This window comes from Varanus komodoensis, unplaced genomic scaffold (assembly GCF_004798865.1).
Source record: "Varanus komodoensis strain SLA01 unplaced genomic scaffold, ASM479886v1 scaffold57, whole genome shotgun sequence".
Classification (NCBI taxonomy): domain Eukaryota; kingdom Metazoa; phylum Chordata; class Lepidosauria; order Squamata; family Varanidae; genus Varanus; species Varanus komodoensis.
Genome location: NW_025336182.1, coordinates 1,547,417 through 1,562,959, shown reverse-complemented (window position 1 = coordinate 1,562,959; position 15,543 = coordinate 1,547,417). Strand labels below are relative to the sequence as shown.

General features: G+C 60.3%; 1 protein-coding gene across 1 annotated transcript; it reads right to left on the bottom strand.

Annotated features, from left to right (window-relative positions):
- Positions 1–598: 598 nt before the first annotated feature.
- Positions 599–13,785, bottom strand: LOC123032950 (V-type proton ATPase catalytic subunit A-like). Its single transcript, XM_044449196.1, is given in 15 exon segments — positions 599–938; positions 1,223–1,394; positions 1,946–2,040; positions 2,468–2,671; positions 2,760–2,823; positions 3,426–3,540; positions 4,595–4,717; positions 5,283–5,391; positions 6,350–6,512; positions 7,979–8,130; positions 9,440–9,499; positions 9,501–9,578; positions 10,976–11,190; positions 12,371–12,499; positions 13,704–13,785. Coding segments are annotated over 15 exon segments (1,854 nt in total). The 3' UTR covers positions 599–845.
- Positions 13,786–15,543: the final 1,758 nt, after the last annotated feature.

The window sequence follows — 15,543 nt, the reverse complement described above, 5'->3', positions numbered from 1 at the left end:
AGACTATGGAAGTGGGCAGGAGACAACAGGATGGCGTTCAGTGTGGATAAGTGCAAGGTCTTGCACTTGGGGCATAGGAATGGGTGTCGTAAGTACAGGTTAGGGGACAAGTGGCTGGAGAGCAGCGCTTGTGAAAGGGACCTCGGGGTGCTGGTTGACTGCAGGCTAAACATGAGTCAGCCGTGTGATGCGGTAGCCAAGAGGGCAAATGCCATCCTTGGTTGCATAGCCAGAAGCCCCTGCCAGGTGTACCCCTGCTGTCCCGTCCCATAAGCAGAGGGACAGGGTCGGCCTGTAACTCATCCCGCGGCCTGTGACTCCCCCTGCCTCAAGCATCGAGCTGCGCAGAGTGCTGATCTTGTTACGGCAAGCCTCAAGCTTGTACAGACCAGACATATTTAACCACACTAAGGCTGGTGGGTGCATTTGGAAAAGACCCTCTGAGGGTCTTCTAAGCAGGCAGGCCCAGTTCCAAGTGTCTCAGTGCTGCAGTCTTGGAGCCAGGGTGCAAACAGCTACTTTTGTGACTACAGATTCTTTATTATGCAAATATAAATGAGGAGATATAGCTATATTTTAATTTATTCAGGATGTGTAAATGGGAATTAATGGGGGCTCAGACAGAGGGGCTTGAACCCAGGGGGAGGGGGTGCTTGAAATCTTACAACTGCGGCAAAACTGACATGACACTCCTTGTAAGCAGCCATGTGGTCGTTAGCCGCCTGGTCAACGTAAGTCACAAAGAAGGAGCCCTTAGAGTGAAACCTTTAAGTGGGGCTCCCACAGTGCCCCCCACACAAGAGGCTGTTCCTGCTTCAGGTCACTGGGGGGCTTCCGCTCCCCCTTCAGTCCTCCAAGTTGCGGAATGCATTCTGCATTTCCTCGTTAAGCTGAGCGTAGTAAGCTTTGATCTTTGCCTCTCCGTCCTTTGCCGGGTCCTAGGTAAAGAAAGGAAAGGAGATTTAGGGGTGCCAACATGACAGCAGTTGTTAAAAAATAGATCAGCTCCCAGCAAGGTAGTTAAAAAATAGATCAGCTCCCAGCAAGGTAGCGAGACGGGAAGTAGGAAGATGGTGGGGTGGTAGACGGAAGGGAAGGCAAGCAAGGAAGTGAGCCAGCCGCAATGACCTCATCAAAGGCTGGAGATGCTTGGCTGCCTCGTCATTCTTGCCCCCTGTGACCCACTTGTGGGTCACTAGAAAGCCAGGCTCCTGCCTCTTACCTGGAACTTCATGGAGCTCAGCTTGTACATGATATTCCCCAGGCTCTCCCGGATGGTGGCCCACGTGATTTTGTGCTCGGACTGAGCCGTGGACTCCACCGCGTGGCGGGCCAGCTCATAGAAGGCGATCATGTTCTGCAGCATCCCCACCGTCTTGTAGAAGGGGCAGAATCTGGGGCAGGGCAGAAGGCACGCTCGGGACCCGCCGAGCCAGCTAGCGGACATTCCCTCCAGCGCAATTTCGCCATGCAAGCGCAGAAAGGGACAAGTACCCAAGCCTGCTCCCCACCCCAGATGGGTCACTAGCAGTGGGATGGGGCCTGGCTGAACGAGACTTACTCACGGGGAGACCTTACGGATGGCTCTTGGCCACGGGGAAGGACTCACCGTCACGCGCACCAGAACAAAACGCTGCGCAGGAGCTCCGCTTCCATCCCAAGCCTGGCTCATCGCAGGAAAGCAGCGACTCAGCAGAGTGGGCCATTCCTGCTGACCTGGCTGCCCCGAGGCTCCCTTGGCACTGGCCTGGCAAGCCACTCGGCGGCCCTTCCTGTGGCAGCCCTCTGTCTGGGCTCCCTTTCCCCCTGGCACCCCGAGGAGCGCGGTACCCTGCCAAGGCCCCAGTGCCCACCTGTCTCAGGCCTTTGTTGACACAAGCAACCCTGGACCAAGCAGAAAACCTGAACAGAGAGGGCCAGAGGCTGGGCGGGCGGCATGGCTCACCTGTCATAGGAGGAGTAGCCGTTTTGCTGCAGAAAGTCGTCCTTGATCAGCTTGGCCACCTCGAGGGTGATCTTGTCAGTTTCCGCGAGTGAAGCCTGGACAAATCGCCCACATGCTCATCGCCATCGGAGCAGCACAAGGAGACAAGTGGGGGGGGGCAGGTGCCAGCAAACGGCCCCCCACCTGTACTCCCGCGGCCCCCTGGCAGCAAATTCTAAACCGAGAGGCTTCGGACTCATCCGGATACGGCACATTTTACTTTTCTCTGTAAGGGGGAGGGGGCTCCGTGGTTTTGCAAGGAGGTGCAGACGTGTCCGTTGCCTCTGGACACATCGGTTGTGTGCTACAGATTTCGTGGGCACCGCCTGCCGCCTGCCACTCCCTGGGGGCTCCCGGGCTGCAGGGGGCGGGCTTGGGCACGAAGGCCCCCCTGGCAAGGTGCCCGGCCCAGCGCCGCCCGGCTCGGCTTGCGCCCGGGCGAGCCAGCCTCCGTGGCCACAGCCCCGCTCCTCCCGGCCTCACCTTCCCCACCAGCTGGACGATCTCGGCCAGGTCCTCCTCCTCCTGCAGGATCTCCTTGGCCTTGGTGCGCAGCGAGACGAACTCGGGGTGCAGCCGCTCGTAGTGCTCGTCCAGCGCCCGCAGGTACTTGCTGTAGCTGATCAGCCAGTTCACGGACGGGAAGTGCTTCCGCTGGGCCAGCTTCTTGTCCAGGCCCCAGAAGACCTGCCGCGGGAGCGGGGACGGGAGCGTGGGCGGGGGCGCGGGCTGCGTGCGCGGAGGAGCGGGAGGGCGGACGCGCGCGGGCACTCACCTGCACGATCCCCAGGGTGGCCGAGGTCACCGGGTCCGAGAAGTCGCCGCCTGGAGGGGACACGCTGGGGCACACGGAGCACGGCGGAGAGGAGAGGAGAGTGAGCGGCCCCTGCGCGCGCGATCGGCCTGTGCGGGGCTTCGCGGCCCGCCGGGGGCGTCCGAGCGAGGGGCCGCACGGCGCCTTTCACGCGCAGCGCTCGCGAGGGGGGGAGGGAGGAGCTGCCGCGCCCGGAGGGAGCCGCTCTCCGCGGAGCTGGCCTGCAAATCCGCCCCGTGGCTTGAGCCTTGCCACTCCCGCCTGCGCCCCGGGCGCGCAGGGGCCTCGCTGCCCCCCGCGCTGCCCAGGGCCAGGCGGCGTCCCCGCCTCCGCCGCGGTTGGCACAGCCGTAATACCGAGCCACGCGGAGCTTCACCGGGTAGCACAACGGCCCTCCGCCGCTCAGCAGGGGAAGGAAGGCGGGCTGCCTCGCTGGGAAAGGGGCCCCGCGTTTTTCAGGAGCGGCCCGTTCCTTCAGCGCCCGCCCCTTGCCCGCTCGCACCTCGACGGAAGGGTGAGCCCCGGGCATGGCGGCGAGTGGGCCGGGGCTCCGCCCGAGGGCCTTCGGCGGCCGCACGGCCCCGCAACGCCGCCGGGGTGGCGGGAGCCAGAGGCCGCAGGACTTACGCGCCGACGATGCTGACGCTGCCCTCCCGCGCCGGACTGCCGAGGCACTTGACGCGCCCGGCCCGCTCGTAGAAGGAGGCCAGGCGGGCCCCCAGGTACGCGGGGTAGCCGCTGTCTGCAACACAAGCCCCGCGTCAGCCCCCCTTTGCGGGCCGCGAGCGCGCCCCGCCACCCCCTCGGAGGCCGCGGGCTGCACACGCCGCGTCCACGCAGGGCAGTCCCCGCGGGTGGCTGGGCCCAGTGGGGAGGAGGAGCTCTGCCTGGGGCTCTCTGCAGGTGGGGGAGAAAGTACGGCAAGGGGAGAAACGGGCGGGGGGCTGGTTATGAGGGGGTGCCCAGGTGCCCTGGGGGACTTCGGAGCTCGCTGCCTGCGCACCCGTGTCCCAGGGCTGGCGGCGTCTAGCCTGTTTGTGTAGCCCGGGCGAGGTTTCTTTGGAAATTCCTCTGGCCCTCCGGCTTGGGGTCGTGCCTGCGCCCCCTCCAGCTGGCGTTCTTGGACGAGGCCGGCCCTGCCGCCCTGCCAAGCCCCTGTTCAACCAGCACCCCGTCCCGCCTCCTGGCGATGCTGCCACGTGTGCTCGCGCGTGCATGGACACGTGTCGTGCGTCAGCCCCCCCCCCCCCATGGATGCAAGATGCCAGTGGGCTGGGATGCCTCCCTGCCCCCCACCCAGACTTGAATGTGTCCGGGCTGAAGCCATTCCCGGATCCAGCGAAGGAGCATTCGTAAGCGTTGTGGGGGAAAGCCACAGGGCCAGCTCGGAGCCGGGCCGCGGAGCTGAGACCTGCGCACGTGCGCACGCCCCTCTCCGCCTGGGGAACCCTGCCCGAGCTCGAGATCGCTTATGGCCTGGCTCCTGCAATGTGCATTTCAATGGCACAGAGCGCTGCCTTGTGTCCCGAGGCTGGCTGTTATTCCCGTGGGCTTCAGTGGGCTTACTCCCAAGGAAGCGCATCGCCTCAGTGGCCAAACTTTGGGGTGAGGAGGCGGGTTTAAAAAAACCTTTATTTTTAAAAAAATATTTATGAACACAGCCAGGACAGGAAGGATGGTCGGCGGGGGGGGGGGGGGGGAGAGAACTTTGGCTGATCATTGTGGGGAGGGCCCTTCCCAGCCACTTCATGCCTCACTTCGGGGTCCAGGAACACCTGGGCAGCCACGAGGGTTACCTGCGGGCATTTCAGCCAAGCGCCCGGAGATCTCTCGGAGCGCCTCGGCCCAGCGGGAGGTGGAGTCGGCCATCATGCTGACGTGGTACCCCATGTCACGGAAGTACTCCGAGAGAGTGATCCCTGTTGGGGGCAGCAGAGGAGAGATGAGAAGGGAGGGGTGTCGAGCCCCTCCGAAGAGCAAGCGGCTCAAGCGTGTTTATGCCCCGCCCTGCGCCTCTCGCAAGGAGCCCAGAGCAGCTTACAAGCTGCTGCTCCTTTCTGCGCTCACAACCCCCCTGCGAGGTAGGCTGCGCTGAGGCCGTCTCTGGCCCAAAGTCCCGCAGGGCGCTCCACAGACGTGTGGGGACTCGAACCTGGATCTCCCAAGCTCTAGTCCAGCACCCTAACCACTACTCCATGCTGCCTCTCACTCACAGGGAGACAACCGTTCCATTCACACAGCAGCAAGCCGGGGCTCCTGGCAAATTCCGGCTTGCCAGGAGTGAGCTGTGCGCACCTCCACAGGGAAGGGCCGTCCGCTGCAACGAGCCGCCTTTGGCACAGCCCGTGGGATTTGTCGAAAACTAAGAAGCCATTGCGTATCGGGAACTGAGTGCAGAGCACCCTGCCAATGGGCGCAGCATGGGGCAAGCAGGCCGGCTGCACGGGGGGGGGGGGTGGAGCAGGACGGGAGAGTCCGCCTCACCCGTGTAAATGGAGGCCTCCCGGGCTGCCACAGGCATGTTGGATGTGTTCGCCACGAGCGACGTGCGCTTCATGATGCTCTCGGTCTTGCCCTCCACCTCCATGGTGAGCTGCGGGAGAGGGAGGGACAGAATGGCTGGCAGGAGCTGGGCAAGGGGGATCGGGGCCTTGGGCCCGGGGGCCACACCCCGCCCTCTGGGGGTCCACCGCCCTTCTACCAGCCTCCAGGGGCTGGGGGGTCCCCTGCTTTTCCCGCTGGCAGCCGCAGTGGGCTGGCGTGTCTTGGCCCCTCCTTTGGCCTCTGCTCTGCACCAACTCGAACGGGGGGGGGGGGCGGAAGCTGCCCCGAGGGGCATTGCCCCCCTCCACTCCAAGGATCAAGGGTTGCGGCAGGGCTGGGAAGATGCCTCAGTGGCACCCTGAAGCCCCGGGCCACGCCAGGATCTCTCTTCTTACGCCACTCACTGCGTTTTCCAAACACATTTTCTGGCTGTTTCAAACCAGATAAAGTACAGAAAGGGAAGCATCCCAAATTGCATTTAACGGAGCTGAGGATTTGTGGTTCCTTTCCTTAAGGGGAAAATTGTGATTCATCGCTTTGTGATGAGGGATCTGGAGATCCACCTAAACTTTATGTAATTGTTAAGGAAAAGCTACAAGTTAATTACAACTATTTCGATAATGGATTCAAGAAAGACTTGGAAGTTCTCTCCTGCTTTTCCCTTAATGGAGAGGCTGGAGAACTACCTGTTGGATTTGATGGGGCTTTCACAGAGCAGGAGGCCAAATATTACATGTGTTGGGCACGAGCGATGTGCGCTTCATGATGCTCTCGGTGATTAACTTCAAGAGTTAATGTTTATAATTCTGCCTTCAGGGCAGCTCTAAGTTAGCTTTTTTCAAAGCTGATACAAGGCCAGTACCAGAATCTGGTATTCTCAGGCGGCCGTTGAGGGGTATAAATGCCCAAGCCATAAAGGAACTCGAGTGTTTGCACTGCGGATGCAGGACCACGCTGACTCCGCCCATTGTGCATCACTGCCCTGCCCACTCCCTTGCCACTCTCACCTCAGGGAAGTCCCGTAGCACCTCAGACATCTCGTTGCCCCGCTCACCACAGCCCACGTAGATGATGATGTCGCTGTTGGAATATTTGGAGAGCGACTGGGAAATGACCGTCTTGCCGCAGCCGAAGGCTCCGGGGATGGCCGTGGTCCCACCTTGAACACACCTGGGGAGAGGAGGATGCAAGGAGCGGCTCGGCAGCCAGCCCACCCAAGGGGGCTTTGGAACCAGCCAGGGGGACTGGGACCCTCTCAGAGCAGCCCCCTTGCCACCCCAAATCTAGGAGCCGCTGTGGGACCCAAAGGGGTGCAAATGTTGCCTCGGGTCCTAAAATAGCACCCACCCTTTCCCTGCTTATGCCAGAGATCCTTCATCACGGCCGTTCTATGACCAAGAGCGTGGCACTGAATAATGGGATGCAAATTCTTAGCAGTGGAACAGCCCCTTGAGCGCTCCCCCATTTACGGTTCCAGAGGCAAAAGCCGTGCGGAGCTTTAAGGCCCCCCTGGAGACACCCTTATTTACACAGACACCCCCTGGCTACATTCATTTCCTTCTTTCCCTTGTGATGCTTTAATCACTCACTCACTCACTCACTCACTCATGCTTTTTAATGATCTTACATTGCTTTTATTTTTGTATGTACTGGACCTGCTTAGAGATTTGAGGATATCAACTGCCATAAAATAATTTAAGTAGATAAACAAGATTAAAAAATAGAGTTTGGGTTTGGGACATTCAGGGTGCCAGAGCCTAGCTCCTGAGGCCCCACTGGTGAGGGTGTTCAAGGAGAGGCTGGACGTGCACATGGTGGGCATGTCGTGAGCGGAGCCGGCTGGTGCCGGAGGTCAGACTAGATGGCCCGGGAGACCCCTTCTGACTCGCTCTGTTTTCTATGTTTCTATGTTTCCTCATGGCCTCGGGCGAGTTAAAATGCCATAATCCCCATTCGCACAATCCTTGACCACGTGCAGTCAAGAGCCGATCGGGATACTAATTTCCCGATCGCGTTCAACTTGCAGGACGCGTGTGCCCCCGGCGTGTGGGTCCCGGGCTGCGGGAGGCGCATGGGTTCCCTGGGCACGGTCCTCATGCGCGGCTGCCAAGCCCTTTGCGTTGCCAGGTGCTGGTTCTTTGCTGCCCGCGAGGAACGAGGCAAGCCGTGCCTGCCACTCCCACGGACCAGGGTGGCCTTCCGCGACCTCTGCGGGGTTGGACTGCAGCTCCCATCATTCCCAGCCAGCATGCCGGGAAGCCGCCCGGCTGGGAAGGACAGTTCAAGAGTGCCCACTCAGAGGTGGCTTGCAGTGCCCAGACTCGCCTGCCACGTTAACCCAAGTCTTCCCCCTTGCGGTTCGGTTCGGCGCCTTTTATCGCTCCCATCCCGCAAGGCTGAGCGAACTGCTCTGCTCTGCTCTACTCAGACCCCCCCGCTTCCCCCCTTTTTTGCCCTTCAATTGTAGATGAGCGGGGGGGTGGCCGCTGGCGGCACCCACCCACCGTCGCGAGGGAGAGTGGGGAGGAAGCGCTTCCCGGCAGGAGCCCCGACTGGCCGTTCTCCGCCGGCCGAGCCCGGCCAGGGCAGTCGCTGCCGCCCAGCTCTGCCCGGCCGCGCAGGCGAGTGGGGCTTACGGGAAGAGGGCGTCCAGGACCCGCTGGCCGGTGAGGAGCGGGTGGTTGGCCGGGAGCTTCTCTGAGACGGGCCGGATCTGCCGGACGGGCCACACCTGCACCATCGTGAGCTTCTCCTTCACCCCTTCGAAGTCGAGCTCGAGAACCACATCCTTCGGGGAGGAAAAGTCGGTGAAAGTGGCAGCCACGTGGTGGCTCCTGGGATGGGGATGGCCTACCTTGCAGGGGTGTTTGTGAGGCTCACTGACGCAATGCCTGTGAGGTGCACCAGATGCTGAGTCGAGGACGTGACTCTCACCCAGGTAGGGCCAGTGTGGCGTCGGGGGGAGGAGGGCGGGGCGGGGCGGGGACTCAGCTGACCCGGGTTCAAGTGCCCGCTCGGAAATGAAGCCCACTGTGTGACTGGTCACGTCACCAACTCTCCGTCTGACCTACCTCACAGGGTTGCGTTTGTGGGGGTAAGACAGAGCAGCAGCGGGAGGGAGAGTGATGTGAGTCACTCGGAGCTCTTTAAAAGGCAAAGGGTAGAATGGAAATCTAGTAAATAAATAACTAAATAAATAATGTGCAGTCGCGAAGGCTGCTGGGTATCCAACACTGAGCCGGAGAATCGATGTGGGTGTCCATCCCGCCCCCCCCCGCCACCCCCGACTCTGCACCCTTGTGCTCGGAGGGGAGCGGAGGAGGCTGGAGCAGCTTCGGGACAACCCATGCCCTGCCCCCTCCCCGAAACGCCCCCCTCCCCTTCTGCAGGGACGTCTCCCAAGCCTCGGAGAGCTTTCAGAGTGGCTCCTTCCGCACGGGTTGCAGGGGAGCTCGGCCGGGAGGCCCGTGGGGGTGATAATTCTCAGATTCCAGCTGTCAACTAGATATTAATAATATCAACAATATTAATGGGCATAATATTAAAGAAAAATAATAATTCTTATGGGATGCCTGATTAATGGGTAGGGGAGATGACTGAGGCAATCATTAGATTTTAAGCACCTCCGTTGGGCAGCCCGTCACAAGCTTATCTCAGAGGATCCTGAGCAGGATGCGGGAAGCTCTGTTTCCCCCGCAAGGGGCTTCCGTGCAGCCACAGCCGGGAGGAGAGGTCAGGGTCTGCCCCGGCCCGCCCAGCGTCTCCCAGCTGCGCTCTGCACTCGGTTCGGCTAGAAGCTGCTTTCCTTCTCTTGGAACGGGCTAAGTGTGTGGGTCTCCCCTTCACTGCAGTGAGAAAACCATGTGCGTTTTGCAATACATATTTTTCTAACAAAAGTTGCAAACGTTTCAGTTGTAAATGCACTCGCATGTGCATTTTTTGAAGTTTGCAAAAGCACTGTGGGCGGGGAGCAAAATTCCCGGCCGTGCCCGTGGTGCATCTCTGCCAGGCAAGCGAGGGGGCCTGGGGAGGGGGGCCCTCCCTGGCAACCCCGACCTCCCCGTGGCAGGTCCTCCCTCGGCGACCCCAACACCTACAGACACGTCGTAGTTCCCAGCCGGAGCGATGCGGGTGATGGTGCCCCGCGACCGGGGGGGGCACCATGATCATGTGCTTGATGAGGGAGTTTTCACGAACCACGCCGTAAATATCCCCACCAGTTAAATGACTGCCAACCTAAAAACAAAGGGAAATGCGGACGGAATGGTAAGAAAGGGGTCTCGACCCAGACCGGTGCAAGAAAGGGCTGGGTTTGCCCCCCAGCAGTGGGGGGGGCTAGTTGAGGGGGGGCTTGCTCCCCATGCTAACGGTCCTGGGTCTGATTCCCGGCAGGGCGAGGAACCGCCTGCCAAAGAGGCCACCCGGAAGGTCCGTGCCAACAAGGCCGGGCCCAGTTCCGTCCCAGGCAGCATTCGACGCTCGGCCGCGAGACGGAGGCCCCGAAGCCGCGCGCTGGCAGGACAGCCTGGCCTCTGGAGCGCCTCGGCTCTGGTTTGCCTTTTCCAGAAAGGCGTTTTCCGGGGCTCGTGAGTCTGAAGAGGGTGGGGATGGTGCCTCCGTGGGGCCTGCCCCCCGCCCCACCCAGGAGAGGCAAAGTCCTCTCCCTTCAGCCCCAGCTCTCTTTCTGTCACCAAAGTCTCTCGCCGTTGCGGGGGGAGAGAGGGGGAGCTGCGATTCACCTGGGCACACACGCCTTTCCTTTCTTCTGGCCCGTGCAGGTAAAGGCATCTGACCTGCACCAGGACCCTTGTTTTTAAATGTTATTAAATGTGCATTTTGTTCCATGGACATTTCCACTGCACTGCATTCACACCCCACCTGCAGTGCTTAAGAGTGCAGGACTGGGACTCGGGTGATCCGGGTTCTAGTCCTGCTCAGCCATAGAGCCAACTGGGTAATTGGGGCCAGTCAGACTCTCAGCCCAGCCTACCTCACAGGGTTGTTGTTCTGGGGATAAGATTGAGAGCTACAGGAGGAGAATGAGAGAAGCCACCCTGAGTTCTTTAAAAGAAAAAATCAGAATATACATCTAATAAATAAACAAATCAACCCAAGGCAGCTTCCACGGTTCTCTTCCTCTCCATTTTATCTTTACAACAGCCCTGTGAAGATGGTTAGGCTCAGACTGGAAAATCTATGGATCTTGGATCTCCCAAGGCCCAGTCCAACCTCCAACCACTAGGTCACAGGCCTCATAGCTTTAAATCGATTGGGCTCCCTTCACCAACATCACAACTGTTCCGTGGTGCTTTCCGCCCCACCCCCCAGGCCCCTTTCCCCAAATTGCTGTCCACCTGCAGTTGAACTACGGGCCTAAACATCCACCACGGACCCGTGGTGTGGTGGTGAGGAAGCTGGAGCCGGGGAGCAGACGCCTGGGTGCCAACGCCCGCTCCCCGACCTTCCTCACAGGGCTGTTGTGAAGGCGAAATGGGAAGGGTGAGGAAAGGGCCATACTGGGGGCATAGACCAACTATGGAGAATAGACCAAGTCTTTTAAAAACCAGCTTCCAAAGGAGCGTTTCCCTGGATGCCAAAGCCCGTGCGCCCGGTCCCGCTGAGTCTGGCATTACCCGGATGTTGGCGCAGGGGCTGAAGTCCCACTTGCGCTCCCTGGACAGGGCGGAGATGTTGATGCCGCGAGGGATGTAGATGCTCTGGGTCATCTCCGTGATGTCCTTCAGGGGGCGCTGGATCCCATCAAAGATGGAGCCCATGATGCCCGGGCCGAGCTCCACCGAGAGCGGCTTCCCTGTGCGCAGCACCGGGTCCCCCACGCACACCCCAGCTGCGGCGCCGGCTCAGGAAAACCCCTCCCTGTGCAAAGAAGGGTGGGCCCGGTGGGCACACGGGGGAGGGGGAAGCACATGGCCCCCGCGTGGGGGGTGGGAGGCGCGGGGGTGGGGGGAGCGGGGCTTGGGTGTCCAAGCAAGAGCAGAACACACGCGCTTCCACGTCCCGCCTTCACAGGCCTCGCCAGGACCAGTTCGCGCCTGGCCTGCTTGGGAAATCGGGCGTTTGCCACAGCTGTGAGCCATGGCTAGAAGCTTCGCGTGCTTTCTCTCTCTCTCTCTCTCTCTCTGCTTACATGTTTATATTTACTCTTTTAAAAGCACTGTGTTTTCAGGGTGATTACAGTAACAACAAAAGCTCAAGATAACCAAGAAAGCAGCTGTTTAAATGGTTGCCCCAACAGCATTAGAAGCCATCCAGAGATTAAAAGCCCAGGACAACCAAAACACAGGGTGGCCAGTTATACATCTACAAAAACAAGGGAATATATCACTGCAAAAGAGGACAAAAGAGGTCACAGAGTTGTGCAAACTTTGCATGTGCTAATATGGCCAGAGAGCTAGAGACAAAATTAGAAATAATGACTGTAATTTAAAATGAGGTACAGAAACTAATGCAGGGGACAAGTGACCTGATGACCTTTGGGGTGTCCTGGTGTTCCCTGCAGGTGCCCCCCCCCGAAGCCTGGCTTTGCTCCCCCACTTAGACTTCTCGTTCTTTAAGTTGGTGAGCAGGACCTCCCTTCAAGCAGAAAACCGTTTCATCTGGAGGACTGTGCTCTGACGGTCTTTCACACAGAGGGCTTCCACTGGAATGTGGGCCACCCGGCCACCCTGGGGACTCTTCCCCTGGCCTGGGAAAGACAGCAAAGCCTCCCTGGGGAAGGGGCTTTGCCAGAGGAGCACTTCCCCTCGGAAGGCACCCGGAGGGGATGGCAGCACCAGGGAGCACTCTTGGGGGAGAAACCCACTCTTTTGGAAGGGAAGGGAGGGACCCCGAAAGCAGAGGCGGGGAAACTGGAGTGTGCGCTTTGGAGGGGGACGGGGGGCCTGAGGAGCGCCGTGGGGCAGGACAGCCACCCCGGAAAGGGGCTGCACACGAGGCAAGAGAAAGGACACGAAGAAGCGAGTTGCCAGGGAAAGGGGCAGGAATGCCGGGCTTTCCTCAAAGGATACAGGTCTCCTCGTAGACTTGGATCGTGGCCAGGTCTCCCTCCAGGCGGATGATCTCGCCCACCAGCTCACAGTGCCCAACACGCACCAGCTCATACATGGCGGCCCCGGACATCTTGCAGGCGATCACCACTGTTGGGAGGCAGGAGAGACGACGTGTCCTGCCACCGCCAAAAACTGACTCCAAATCGGCGAAGAAGCCTTCTCAGCAAAGTGTGTGTGTGTGTGTGTGTGTGTGTGTTTTAATAAGCAGGACTCAACCAAATCCAAAACCAAATATCAGTTACCTTGGAATGCCACCTTGGTGGGCATTTCTGAAATGCACAAGCACAACCCAGCAGATTGCATTTCGTTAATTTTATTTCCTGAATTTGACAAATGTCACATGCTCGTTAATGCGACAAAGAGTCCCACCGCATCTGGAAGACTGACAGATTCTTGCGTGGCACAGCCGCCTGCCACTGCTCGTCCCCCAACAGGGAAGCCCACGGAGACCTGTCGGAATAAACGCCAGTCCCTCGGGACACTGCAGGCCACCGTGGGCGTGCCAAGAGCAGAGCCGGCTGGAGCCCGGGTCAGACTAGATGGCCCAGGAGGCCCTGCCTGACCCGCTGTTTCTACGCTTCTATGTTCTCCAGCCAGGGAATCGCCTTTCATCCACACTGCTGTTGCGGATAATCACAGTGCTGCTCTTGTAAACATCTGAGCTTCACGTGGAAGTCACAGTCTGCATCTGTGCCCTTCCCTGTTCCATTGTTTCTGCAGAACTGCATGTGCAGCTGAGCACAAAGTTTCCACGATCTGAGGACAAGGGGACGCGTCTGGTGGAGGCAGCCTGGGCACTGGGACCAAACCTGCTATGGGGTTAACCAGGTCCTTATCCTGGAAATTATTCGGGTTCCGTTCCTAACGTCGGTAAAACTCCACTGAGACCACGCGCTTTTGTGCTTCCCTGCTGCTGCCCCCGTCTGTCTGTGGGAGGGTGCCTTGCCACAATTTTGTGGACGTGGGATGGCTGCGCAGAGGGCCCTGGAGGAGTCGGGGGTTCTGCAGGAGGGCTTCGGCGGGACCCACGGGCAGAGGCCCAGGCAGCCAGGGGCGGCTTCCCTCCCGGTCCCTCGCTGTCCAACAGCCCTGCGGTCCCCTGCATGGTGCGAAGGGAAGATCTGCCCTGACGCTCTGGCATTTCCTTAAGAAGCGGAGAGCGTGGGGCCTGCTTCTGCAAGGCGATGCCAGTGCGGGGCAGGCTGGGGGCGCCGTGAATTTCCATGCCCTGCTCCTCTCCAGGGCTGTTGGAGGCTCGGCAGGCTGTGGCACCAGGCCGCGGAGAACCTACCTGGTCCAGAGACCCCGTGGACAAATCCCAGCTCGCTCTCCTTCTCAGCATCCCCGATCTTGGGGAGTTTGGGGAACTCCATTGCGCTGGCAGGTGCGCTGTGGCAGCCGCTGGAGATGATCCTTGAAGGGGAGGCTGCAGGGAAGGAAGGCGTCAGCCTGAGGGTGCGCCCTTGAGCGCACCTGGAGGCAGCCTGGTCCCGCGGGGCCCCCGCAGCTCCTCTTTCAGGGGGTCCCGTCTGCCACAGCCCCCCACTGGCGACCCCCACCCAAGCTGGGCGGCCCCCCTCCTGCCCCCCAGCTGCTCCGGTGCCCAAGCCCCGGCCTCACCCGGGAGAGGCGCGGGAAGTTGCCTGCCAGCGGTCGGACCCTGCGCTCGGCTCCTTCTGCAGGCTGGCCGGGCAGGGAGGGGCCTCTGCTTTGGTGCGGGGCGGGGGCCGATCAGCCTCCCGCAAGTGCAGGGCAAGCCGCTGCCTTCTGCCCCGAAACCGGTTCTGTCCTGAGCGGGCCGCGGGAGCGGGAGGAGGGAGGCTGGAGGTCGGCGCGAGCGGGGGCGCGGGGCGCAGCCTGCGGCGCATCGGCAAGCAGCCCGGCTGTGTACTGTCAACACCCGGGCGCGCCGTCCTGAGCAGGCGCCCGGAGACGGAGACGGAGACGCCCGGCTCAGCCACCTGCCCGGCCGCCCCCCGGGCCTCTTGGAGTCATGTCCGCCGGGCAGTTGCCTCGTCGAGCTGCGGGCGCCCGCGGGGGCCGAGGTGCCCTGGCCGGGGTCGCCCCAAAGGGCCAAGTGCCGCTTTTCCCATCACAACGCTTTCTCTTCTGTGCCTTTATTCGCGGCCCAGGAAGAGCTGCAGCCATTTCTGGCGCCCTTCAGAACCGCAGCTCAACAGGCAGAAATCTGCTGGGGAAGCCCTGCTCGCGAGGAGGACTTCTGTGGCGGTCAGGGAGCCAGGGCAAAGGCAGCGCCCTTGCCCACCCCACCCGTGGGCGCAACGGGGGCATCTCGGCCCCAGTGACTTGGCACACAGGGAGACACTCTGGGCTGGCATGACTTTTTCCAGCGAGAGGGAGCCTGGAGCGCGTGCCGCTCGCTGCGCGCACAGGCTAATCCGGGGCTGACCGGTTTGGAGCAACAGGCCCGGGCCGGCTGGCCTGCTTGCACCTTCTGGCATGGCCGGCTGTGCACCTTTTATGAGCCCCCTCAGCCTTTCGCCCTCTAAATCTACTACCAGATGCGAGAACTGTAGACGTGGGGAAGAGGGAAGGAAGCTTGCATTTGGTGCTCTGCCCTCTTGCTAGCGTTTATTCATTACGGTGTTTGAATAGCACTTTCCTTTAAATCTCCAGGAAGTTCACACTGAAAAACATGAATGATAAACCAAATTAAACAGCAACCTGTTAATGTGCAAGTTTTCACGAGTCATGTTTCAAAGCAAAACAAAGGCTATGGAAGCTTGTGGGAAAGGGCACTCTGCACATGCTCAGGGACATTTTTCTCCTTGTAGTCATTTCTTTTGCCATTTTTTTCTGAGCAAGAAAGAACAAAGAGAAGAGATTTGTCTCTCGTGGTTAGGCAAGCAAACACAGTTGCTGCGGGTGCAGCCCCTGGGAAGGGGCAAAGCGCTTCCCTTGCAAGATCGATAATGCAGAGAAGGGCACGTGCGTTGCATCCGCAGAAAGCGGCAGGTGCAGCACCTGGCAGTCAAAAAGAAACTTTCGGGTGCTGCTGCCAATCACAGCAGGCGCACAACTAGGAAAGCGGGTCACCGGTCTGCACTCTGCACATGCTCAGGATAGCGAGCTTGTGGTCCCCGAGCTTGCTGGAATGACCAGAAACACAC